The following is a 12,179-nucleotide window of genomic DNA, read 5'->3' as shown; positions in this document are numbered from 1 at the left end:
ATCCAACTCGGCTAATTACCGCCCAATCAGTCAGTATTGATCATCAGTAAAGTGATGGAAGGGGTCATCAACAGTGCTATCAAGCAGCACCTGCTCAGTGATGTCCAGTTTGGGTTTTGCCAGGGTCACTCAGCTCCTGACTTCATTACAGCCTTTGTTCAAACATGGACGAAAGAGCTGAATTCCAGAGGTGAGGCGAGAGTGACAGGCCCATGACATCAAGGCCACATTTGATCGAGCGTGGCATCAAGGAACCCTGGCAAAACTGGAATCAGTGGGTATCGGGCAAACTGTCCGCTGGTTGGAGCCATACCTGGCACATAGGAAGATGGTTGTGGAGAATCAGTCATCAGAGCTCCAAGACATCCATGCAGGAGTCCCTCAGGGTAGTGTCCTAGGCCCAACCATCTTCAGCTGCTTCATCAATGACCTTCCCTTCATCATAAGGTCAGAAGTGGGTATGTTCGCCAATGTTCAGCACCATTCATGACTCCTCAGATACTGAAACAGTCCATGTTCAAATGCAACAAGATCTGGATAATGTCCAGGCTTGGGCTGACAAGTGGCAAGTAATATTCGCGCCACACAAATGCCAGGCAAAGACCATTATCAATAAGAGACACTCTAACCACCACCCCCTTAACATTCAATGTTACCATCGCTGAATCCTTGGGATTACCATTGATCTGAAACTCAACTGGACTCGCCACATAAACGTAGTGGCTACAAGAGCAGGTCAGAGGCTGGGAATACTGCGGCACGTAACTCACCTCCTGACTCCCCAGAGCCTGTCCACCATCTACAAGGTACAAGTCAGGAGTGTGATGGAATACTCCCCACTTGCCTGGGTGGGTGCAGCTCCAACAACACTCGTGAATCTTGACACCATCCAGGATAAAGCAGCCCGCTTGATTGGCACATCCACCCCCTCTACCACCAATGCTCTATAAAAGCAGTGTGTACTATCAAGATGCACTGCAGCAATTAACCAAAGATCCTTAGACAGCTCCTTCCAAACCCACGACCACTTCCATCCACAAGGACTAGGTCAGCAGATACATTGAAGCACCAGTACCTTTCTCCTCGTGTCTGCGTGTGTTTCCTCCGGGTGCTCCGGTTTCCTCCCACAGTCCAAAGATGTGCGGGCTAGGTGGATTGGCCATGCTAAAATTGCCCCTTAGTGTCCTGGGATGCGTAGGTTAGAGGGATTAGCTGGTAAAATATGTAGGGATATGGGGGTAGGGCCTGGGTGGGATTGTGGTCGGTGCAGACTCGATGGGCCGAATGGCCTCTTTCTGCACTGTAGGGTTTCTATGATTCTATGATTTCCGGGAACCTGGGCGTCGCTCGCCAACATTTACTGTAAGTGTTTTAACAACACCAGGTTAAAGTCCAACAGGTTTATTTGGTAGCAAAAAACCAATAAACCTGTTGGACTTTAACCTGGTGTTGTTAAAACTTTTACTGTGTTTACTCCAGTCCAACGCCGGCATCTCCGCATCACAACATTTATTGCCCATCCCTAGTTGCCCTTGGGGGGCAGTTGAGAGTCAACCACATTGCTGTGGGTCTGGAGTCACATGTAGGCCAGACCAGGTAAGGACAGCAGATTGCCTTCCCTGAAGGACATTAATGAACCAGATGGGTTTGTTCTGACAATCGGCAATGGTTTCATGGTCATCAGTAGACTCTTAATTCCAGATTTTTTTCCATCTGTTGTGGTGGGAACCCACATCCCCAGAACATTAGCTGGGTTTCTGGATTAATAGTCTCGCAAAAATACCACTAGGTCATTGCCTCCCCTCATTATGGGTCAACCCACAGCCTTTCAAGAAGGCAACTCACCACCACCTTCTCAAGGGCAACCACGGATGGGCAATAAATGCTGGCCATGTCCCATGAATGAATATACAAAAAAAAACATTTCCCCGTTCTGTGTAATAAATTCTCCTGTGCCCACCTGTACTGAGCCCACATTTGTCCTTGCTAGTCTTTCCCTTTTCACATATCTAAAGAAGCTTTTACACTCTACCTTTATGTTTCTTCCTAGTTAGGTTTCTTGGCACAATGGAGCAGGAGGAGACCATTTGGCCCTTTTTGAGTTTGTTCTGTCATTGAACAGCCTTATGGTTGGCCTGTCTCTCCATTTCTAGCCTTTGCATCATATCCCTCATTACCCCGAACAAAAATGTAGCAACTTCCGTTTGAAATTTCAACTCCACAGCTTTTTGGAGATTTTCTCTATACAAGGGAGTAATACATGCCGATGGCTCAGAGCTATGTTGTTAGTCCAGTGAAGGAAGATTTTTCTCAGAGTGGTGAGAATATGGAACCCTGTCACATGGAGTGGTTAAAGTGAATAGCATAGATGTATTTAAAGGGAAATTAGACAAACGTGGGACGGAGAAGGGAATGGAGAGTTACGATGGTAGATTTAAATGAGGAAAGATGGGAGGAGGCTTGAGCAGAGGATAAACACCAGCATGAATTGGTTGGACCAAATAGCCTGTTTCCATGTCATAGAAGATAGCATATTGCAAAGGTACTGTATCTGAAATGTTCCCCAAGTTGAGAACACTGGCACTTTTTACAGTTCACTGCCATTGTTCCCCATATTTTCTTGAGGGCAGCGTGCGGTGGGCAGGCAGTGTGTGGAGGTGGTGGGTTTTGGAAAAGAAACTCCTTTTGTACAATGGTAAGCTCTTTATCCAGCATGCACATTGGGAAGGAAACCGCCCTATCTGTGGTTTGAATGCTTGTGCAGCTATCTCCAAGGTGTAGAACACTTTCTGTGCTAATACAGATGCTAGATAATAATCTCCATTCTACTGAGAACATTTTGAAAATAGACAGCTGATTCCAGTCCCTAAAGATGTCTGTAATTTACAGATTTTCACTGTGCGCTCTGTTGTGTGTCTGAATAAAATGCCTATCTTTGCAGGAGGATGCTAGCTCCAGAGGTTACGTGAACACCACAGCCAAATTGAAACGTCGGCCCAGACCGGAGCCCCTCTTCATTCCTCCCAAGCCCCTCAACCATGTCTCTGTCATCACGTACCCACCTGGCACCCTCTACCAGAGCAACCTGCGCTCACCAGTCAGACTGATGGACCATCCTCTGGACAAGAACTTCCAGCCTCCGCCCTACACTCCGCCACCTATCCTCAGCCCCATGCGGGAGGGCTCAGGACTCTACTTTAATGCCTTCCTGTCTTCCTCAAACACCTCATCTCAACCAGTCACTCCAAGGTCTACGCCTAAAACTTGTTTAAGCCAATCAAGTGAGTTCTTTGCCCATTGATCTTTCTCCGTTTCCTGCTGTGATATGAATTGTGGATAGATGCTCAACAATTAACCTCTGGAAGAACTAGTTCTACTTCTCCGTGACTGTGTTAATGTTGATATCTCAGGGGCACATCGTGGTGGCGGTCTGGAATTTTTATATCAAACCTACAGAACCATTCACACCCCCAGCAGTATGGTTACTGTTCCAGATTCTTGCCTATCTGAAATGTAATTGTGTGTGCAAGCGGAGAGTGAGATAAAGCAGTGATGACAGCTCCAGCATAGAAAGAAGAACTTGCATTTACATAGCATCTTTCACAGCCTCAGGATGTTCCAATAAAAGATATCCCAATTCAGAGTGGCTGGACAATCAATTTCCAGGTCTCTGGTATCTGTGTCTCCTGCTCTCTGCACATTGCCTTACCCCCACTCCTCAACAGGGATTAACTTATTCTCTCAATAGTACAATGGCAGTGATTTACTGTTTATTCAGTACACTGTGTACAACCTTGGCCAATACACTCAGCCACTGCTGAAACGTGTGTTTCACAACCTTGTGTTCAAATCTCTTCACGGCCTTGCAACACACTAGCAATTTTACACTAAGTCACTTATGGTGGTATTGGGGCAGGTGGTCAGAAGCTTGGTCAAAGAGGTAGAAGTTAAGGAGGTTGTTTAAGCAAGAGTGGGGAGGTTTGACGATGGAATTCCTTAAATGCGATGACACAACTGCCAGTGTCAGATTGAAGGAAATCAGGAAGGTGTGTAAAAAGCCAGATCTGGAGCAGCACACCAATCCCTTAAAGGGCTGTAGGCTGTTCCAGGACTTGGGGGAGAAAAATAAGGCCATATGCAGCTCCTTTTTTGATTTTTGGCTGATTACGCTCCTGTGAAGCACTTTGGGACAATTTGCTATGTGAAAGGCTCTATTAAAAGTGCAAGTTTTGAGTCTGTATAAGCTGAAGAGGATTGTGAGATTTGATATGTAGCTGCCTCCACCTGTCACCTCTCACTCTGGGTCTTTGAGGTAGCTGTGATGATTGGAATATTTTCTCTCTCCTCTAGACAGTGCTGATACTCCTCCGCCAGTTCTCTCCCTCATGAATGAAGCCACACCGGCAAGCATTGAACCGTAAGTAACTGCAAAAGGTGCTGCCTTTTCCTTTTTACTTACTTACACACACACACACACAGAAACACACCCTGTTGAAATGTGGCACAGACATAACTAGAACAAGCAAGTGTGGTTGTAATGCATGTCAGTTGGATTATACAGCCAAGAATCAGGCTGAATATGGAAGATTCAGAGGGGAATTGAAAAAACAAATAAGAGAAACAAAAGACAAAGCATGAGAAGAGACTGGTAGCTAACATACAAGGGAATCCAAAGTTTTTATAGGCACAAAAAATAGTAAAAGAAGAATGGGGCTGACTGAGGACTAAAAAGGAGATTTACAGATGGCTGCAGGGAGCATACCTGAGGTATTAAGTTATTCTGAATTTACTAAGGAAGATTCTGACCGATCATGGTGAAAGAGGAGTCAATTCACACACGTGAAGATTTAAAATTGATACGGTGAAAGCATTGGATAAACTGCCTGCACTTAAAGCTAGCAAGGCATCCGGGCCGGGTGGGGTGCATTGAAGGATACTGAGGGAAGTAAGAGTGTAAATTGTGGGGACACTACCCATAATTTTCCAATCTTCCTTTGACTCCGTGGTGGTACCAGGGGGCTGGAGATTTGTAAATGTTTACATTCTTGTTCAAATAAAGCTACACTGATAAGTCCAGCAACTACAGTGCAGTCAGTTTAATTTTGGTGGTAAGGAAACGTCTCCAAACAATAATTAATATTCATTTGGGCAAATGTAGGTGAGTCTAGGAAAGCCAGTATGGATTTCTTAAGGAAAATTAATGTCTAAGTAGCTGGAGTATTTGATGAGGTAACAGAGAGGATCAATGAGAGAAGTGCTGTTGATGTGATGAACGTAGATTTCCAGAAGGCATTGATAAAGTGCCACACAACAGATTTGTGAGAAATGTTGTAGCTCATGGAATAAAAGGGACAGTAGCAATATGGATACGGAATTGACCAAGTGAAAGGCAACAGAGTTGTGGTTAATGGCTTTTTGTTGGACTGTGGGAAGGTTTATAATGGGCTCCCCCAGGGATCAATGTTAGGACCCCAGTTCTTACATGATGTGTATAAATGACCTAGACCTTGGTGTGCAGGGCACAATTTCAAACTTTTCAGATGATACGAAACATGGAAATATTGTGAACAGTGAGGAGGACAGTGTAGAACTTCAAAAGGACGTGGACAGGTAAGTGGAGTGGGTGGACAAAATTGATGAAATTGAATGCAGATGAAGTTTGAAGTGAGTTATTTTGGTAGCAAGAGTATGGGTCGATAATAGGGACATAGAGTACAAGAGCAAGGTGGTTATGGTAAACCTGTCTCAGAACTGGTTCCACATTAATTTCATCCAGTTCTGGGACACCACCTATTAGGAAGGATGTGAAGGCATTAGAGGGAGTGTAGAAGAGATTTGCGAGAATGATTCCAGGGACAAAGGACTTCAGTTATGTGGAATAAATTGGAGAAGTTGGGACTGTTTTCCTTAGAGAAGATTTGATAGAGCTGTTAAAAAGCATGAAGAGAATGTAGATGAGGAGAAACTGTTCCCAATAGTGGTGACCATATAGACATACAAATTAGGAGGAAGCCACTTGGCCCCTCAAGCCTGCTCCGTCATTCAATAAAATCATAGTTGATCTGATGGTAACCTCAACTCTGCATTCCTGTCTACCCTGGATAACCTTTCATCCCTTTCCATATTAAGAATCTATCTAGCTCTGCCTTTAAAAATATTCAAAGACTCTGCTTCCACCGTCTTTTGAGGAAGAAAATTCCAAGGACTCTCAACCCTCTTGAGAGGAAACCTTTCTCTTCATCTGTGTCTTAAATGGGCGCCCCTTATTGTGAAACTGTGTTCCCTAGTTCCCACAAGAGGAAACAATCTCTCCACATCCACCCTGTCAAGATCTCTCAGGATCTTGTATGTTTCAATCAAGTCACTTCTTAACTCCAGCTGTCACAAGCCTAGCCTGTCCAACCTTTCATCACCAAGACATCGTGCCATTTGGATAATAAGTCTAGTAAACCTTCTCGGATCTCCTAACGCATTTACATCCTTCCTTTTAAATAAGGAGACCAACACTGTACACAGTACTCCAGTTGTGGCCTCACTAATTCCTACTTGTGTAATCAATTCCCCTCACAATAACATTCGAATAGCTTTTTAAATTACTTGCTGTACCTGCATCCTAGGTTTTTGTAATTCATACACTAGGACACTCGAGCACTTCTGCATTTCAGAGCTCTGCAAGCTCTCACCATTTGGATAATAAGCTTTTTTATTCTTGTCAAAATGGACAATTTCATATTTTTCCACATTTGCCTGACCTTTGCTCTGTCACTTAACCTATCTATATCCTTTTGGAGCCTCCATATGTCCTCTTTGCTATCTCTTTGTGTCTTCAGCAAATTTAGCAACCATACCTTCGGGCCCTTCATCCAAGTATTTATATAACTTGTGAACAGTTGAGGCCCCAGCTCTGATCCCTGTGGCACTGCATTCATTACAGATGACCAAACAGAAATTGATCCATTAATGCTTATTCTCCATTTCCTGTTAGCTAATCAATCTTCTATCCATGCTAGTATGTTGCCCCCTACACCATGAGCTTTTATCATCCACGATAACTTTTAATGTGACACTTTTATCAAATCCCTTCTGGAAATCTAAGTACAATACATCCAACAGTTTACCTTTATCCACTGCTTCTTCAAAGAACTCCAATAAATTGGTTAAACATGAGTTTCCTTTCACAAAAACGTATCGACTCCATGATTACCTTTAATTTTTCTAAGTGCCCTGCTCTAACCTCTTTAATAATAGGTGCTAACAGTTGCCTTATAACAGATATTAAGCTAACTGGCCTGTAGTTTCCTGCTGTCTGTCCCCCTCTCTTGGAGTTACATTCACTCGTTTCCAATTTAATGGAAAACTTCCCTGAATCCAGAGAATTTTGAAAATTAAAACCAATGCATCAGCTAAATCACTAACCACTTCTTTGATGACCCTAGGATGAAATCTGGGGACTTGTCAGGCCACATCTCTAAACATTTGCTCAGCACTTCCCTGATGATTCTCCCTCTCTTTCATTTCCCGGGATGTTACTTGTATCTTCTATAGTAAAGATTGATGGGTTCAATTCACCTACCATCTCCTTATTTTCCATCATTAATTCTCCAGACTCACTTTCTTTAAGACCATTAACTCTTTAATTTAAAAATATGTATAGAAACTCTTACTAACGGCACGGTAGCACTGCTGCTTCACAGCTCCAGGGACCTGGGTTCGATTCCCGGCTTGGGTCACTGTCTGTGTGGAGTTTGCACATTCTCCTCGTGTCTGCGTGGGTTTCCTCCGGGTGCTCCGGTTTCCTTCCACAGTCCAAAGATGTGCGGGTTAGGTTGATTGGCCATGCTAAAATTGCCCCTTAGTGTCCTGAGATGCGTAGGTTAGAGGGATTAGCGGATAAATATGTAGGGATACGGGGGTAGGGCCTGGGTGGGATTGTGGTCGGTGCAGACTCGATGGGCCGAATGGCCTCTTTCTGTACTGTAAGGTTTCTATGATTTCTAACGGTCTTTATGTTTCTAGCCATCTTTCTCTCCTACTCTAATTTTTCTCTCCTTATTAATCTTTTAGTCGTTCCTTGCTGTCCAGTTTTCTGACCTGTCACCAATCTTTCGCAATTGTATGCTTTTTCTTTAAGTTTGATACTATCTTTAACTTTTTAGTGAACTATGGATAGTGGATCTGCTCCAAATTCTAATTTGAATGTATCTCTTTAAATATCTTCCACTGCATTTCTGTGGACCTATCCCTTGACCTCATTTGCCAGATCACTTCAGCTAGTTCTGCTTTTATGCCCCTATTTAAGTTATAAAATACCAGTGTTGGGCCCATTCTTCTCTCCCTCAAACTAAATGAAATGTACATTCCAATCATATTATGATCACTACTACCTAGGAGCACCTTCACAATGAAATCATGAGTTTATACTGTCTTGTACAATACCAGATCTCATATTGACTACATTCTCTGGTTGGCTCCAGAACATGCTGTCCTAAGAAACTATCCCTAAAACAATCTATGAACTCCTCATCTAGGCAACCTTTTCCCATCTGATCAAGAATGGGAAGACACAAATTTTAGGTAATTGACAAAAGAAACAATGAAGACCTGAGGAAAAGCTTTCTCAGCGAGTGGTTAGGATCTAGACTACACTGCCTGTGTGTGTGGTGGAAGCAGGTTCAATTGAGGCTTCGAAGGAATTAGATTATTATCACACATATACATGTTGGGTGCTGATAGGATCAAATTTCAACCATGATATCCTTTTGACAACCAGTAAGACAGAAAGAGGTCCCCAGATTCCAGGAACAGCTAAATTTGGGGATCTCCAGACAGGCTGGGGAAGTGAGGCCCAGGGGGATGGGGTTTTGGTGGGGAACCTGCAGTGGCCAGACCATTTGGGTGGTGCAGGGTACCTGAAGCGGACTGCTGATGGAGATACCACCTCCTACCCCACAACTGTTAAAGGTGTGGGGGGGGGGGGGGTGTGGATTGGGGGGCAGAGAGGATGTTTCACCATTTTACAGCTTTTCTCCATGTTTGTTCTCAGGCGGATCAATATTGGCCCAAAGTTCCAGGCTGAAATACCTGAGCTGAGAGACTGGTCTCTGGCTGCATTAGATTCCAACCACGCTGATCTGGTGTTCAAGTCATGGGAGGGTCAGAAAACCAATCGGCTGAACCAGCAGAGAGGTGATATACTACGCATTGAATTTACTGAGTCACAAGTTATAAAACTAACCCAAGCCCCCAGAATAGATCTGTCAATCACTCTTGGTGCCTACCCTGCTGTAAGTGACTGGGACTGATTTGACACACGTCATTTATAATATAGAACTATTCTGCACTCGCTGCGTTTTCCTGAAGAATTAATCCTACTTTTATTGGGAGACATTGCTGTAGTTTTGGTTCTGTTTGCTGTAGTTCTTATAGAGACTTTTTTTAGAAAACATATTCCACTTCCTGAGTAAGCAGCCAGTTTGATTAATGTGCTGTTAAGTGCAGAGTAGATAGATTTTATTTTCTGTCTCTAATTCTGTTTTCCACAAGTCCTACCTGCCTACACCTCATTAAGTGACACATTGTGCGAATACTTGTTATTAAATATACCGCTTTGCTACAATTAGTCCGTTCCTTGTGTTTTGAACCCTCAGACATTGGTGCCATGAAATTGCTAGTGAATTTAGTATTCTGGAGATGATGCCACTTAGCAGTTGATGAGTGGCTAAATGTGATGTTAGGCTAATAATGATATAGTGAGTTTTGGCTTTGGACCAGTGATGTGAGCCCAAACAGACCACAGAGGTCACCTGTACCCTCACTCCCACCAAGTCCCATTTCCCTCTTGCCCCTGTGCTCCCTGACATACACTAACCACACAGTGTGGCAATATGTAAATTTAAAAATTTTCATCCTCATTTTCTAAACCCTCCGTGTCCTGTATCTCCGTAACCTCTTCCAGTTCCACAACTTTCTGGGATAATCTGTGCTCCTCCAGTTCTGGCCTCATGAATATCTCTAATTTTACTGGGGGGTGCAGTTGGGGAAGAGAGATAACCAACAACCAGGTTTCTGTCCCCTAATGGGGCCTGCTAGAAAATGTGCAAATGAGAGGAATGGTGTAGCTTTTGATGCTCTTTTACAGTAAGGCAGGCCTCTGTTGTTCGCCTACCCCTGAAATGACCTGCTGGCGCTCAGTAGCTGACGGGCTGAATGCCCATCACGGTCAGGGGAGGAGGTAATACATTTGGAGTGGGGAGAAGAGAGAGGCCAGTTACCTGGCAATGTTGTTTCCCATGCTTGAGGCATGCTTTTCTTTGCTTTTCCCTGCAGTGGATGACCTGATGACCCTGGCCTGTTCCAGCATTTTACCAGGAGGAGGTACAAACCAGGAGCTTGTCTTGCACTGTCTGCATGAGTCCAAGGGCAGCGTACTGGTGAGCAATCCAAAATCTTTCTCCATTTATAAGTGTGTGTGTGTGTGTGCGTGCACATTCTCCAATTTTATTCCATGTAACTGAAATCCCTTATCCCTGGAATAATTCTCGTGAATCCTTTTCTCCAAACCTCTCTCAAGCATCCACATTTTTCCTACAATGCGGTGTCCGGAATTGGGCACATTATCCCAGCTGAGGCCGAACTAGTGTCCAACGATGGTTCGCCATAACCCCTCTTGCTTTTGTTCCCCATGCCTCCATATAAAGCCCAGGATACTGTGTGCTTTACTGATCACTTTCTCAACCTGCCCTGCCACCTTTTACTGATTTATGCACATATACATTCAGGTCCCACTGCTGCTGTACCCCATTTAGAATGCTCTTCATTATATTATATTGCCTCTTCGTTCTCCCTCCCAAAATGTCACACTTTGCTTCCCTGCATTGAATTGCACCTGCCAGCATGTCTGTGACCTCTGGAAGTCGATTGCTATCCTGTGCACCATTCACAATATTTCCAATATATATTTACACATCATATATTTATACCTGTGTTTGTGTCCATCCTTATTTGTTTCTGCTGTTCATGTTGTTTTCCATGTCCCCATCAGGCAGCCCTGAATATGCTACTTATTAAAAGGACTCCGCGGGGCAGAGGCGAGGCTTTACTCAGTTACCACTACGCAGGTACGTGGGAACATTTACCCTCCTCGGTTTCTGACTCCTCCACTAATGGTTGTTTTTGTTCCTCTCCTCTTCTTTTGGGTCCAGTAACTCCCACCCAGCTGGGAGAGCCCTGGGTCACTTATTGGCATGGTGTGGTTTCGGCATCTAGACAATGCTGTACTGTTCAATGTGGCGTCCAGTTACAGAGATGTCAGCCACGTTCTGTGCAAGTGCTCATGTGTTTGTCAGGAGGTGCTAGGCTCAGGGCCTAGTCCAGAGACGTGAGCACATGTTCCAGGCTGACATTCCCAGTGCAGTATTTATTTATTAATGTGACAAGTAGGCTTACGTTAACACTACAATAAAGTTACTGTGAAAATTTCCCAGTTGCCACACTCTGGCGCCTGCTCAGGTACACGGAGGGAGAATTTAGTGCTGGAGGAGGCCATTCGGCCCATTGTTGCACCAACAACAATCCCACCCAAGCTCTATCCCCCACAATTCCACATACTTACCCTGCTAATCCCCCTTACATTAAGGGGAAATTTACCATGGCCAATCAACCTAACCCGCACATCTATGGAGTGTGGGAGGAAACCAGAGGAGACACTGGGAGAACGTGCAGACTCTGCACAGATTTGTCGCCTAAGCCAGGAATTAAACCCGGGTCACAGGCGCTGTGAAGCAAGCAGTGTTAACCACTGTGCCACCATGCCGCCCCATACTGAAAGAGTGCTGCACTGTTGGCCTTTTGGGTAAAATGTTAAACCGAGGGCTCTTCTCTCTCACAAGAAGATCACATGACGTAACCTCAGAAGCAAGCAGGAGGCTGTCTCTAGTATCCTAGTTAATGTTTATCCCTCCGTCACGAAACAGATGATCTGGTCATTGCCACATTGCTGTTCCTGGGAGTTTGCTGTGTGCAAATTGGCTGTTCCTTTTCCTACATTGTGGCAATGATTACACTCTTGGAAGTATTTAATTGAGTGTTTAAAGCCTTTTGAGATGTCCAGAGGTCATGAAAGATGTTACACTGGTGCGCAGTGGCCAGAATTCGATGCCAGTTTATCAATGCAGGCCCCA

The 12,179-nt window shown here is 44.4% G+C and overlaps 1 protein-coding gene across 4 annotated transcripts in view; it reads left to right on the top strand.

The window, feature by feature from the left end:
* mideasb (mitotic deacetylase associated SANT domain protein b) overlaps positions 1-12,179 on the top strand; it is a 76,468-nt gene that overhangs the window by 44,453 nt on the left and 19,836 nt on the right. For all 4 annotated transcript variants that reach the window (XM_078233608.1, XM_078233609.1, XM_078233606.1 and 1 more), the window contains exons 4-8: positions 2,942-3,281; positions 4,351-4,417; positions 9,044-9,186; positions 10,327-10,430; positions 11,042-11,117. In XM_078233608.1, coding sequence (XP_078089734.1) covers positions 2,942-3,281; positions 4,351-4,417; positions 9,044-9,186; positions 10,327-10,430; positions 11,042-11,117 — 730 coding nt within the window. The remainder of the gene's footprint in view (positions 1-2,941; positions 3,282-4,350; positions 4,418-9,043; positions 9,187-10,326; positions 10,431-11,041; positions 11,118-12,179) is intronic.

This window comes from Mustelus asterias, chromosome 18, assembly GCF_964213995.1.
Source record: "Mustelus asterias chromosome 18, sMusAst1.hap1.1, whole genome shotgun sequence".
Classification (NCBI taxonomy): Eukaryota; Metazoa; Chordata; class Chondrichthyes; order Carcharhiniformes; family Triakidae; genus Mustelus; species Mustelus asterias.
This window is presented reverse-complemented; position numbering and strand designations above follow the sequence as displayed.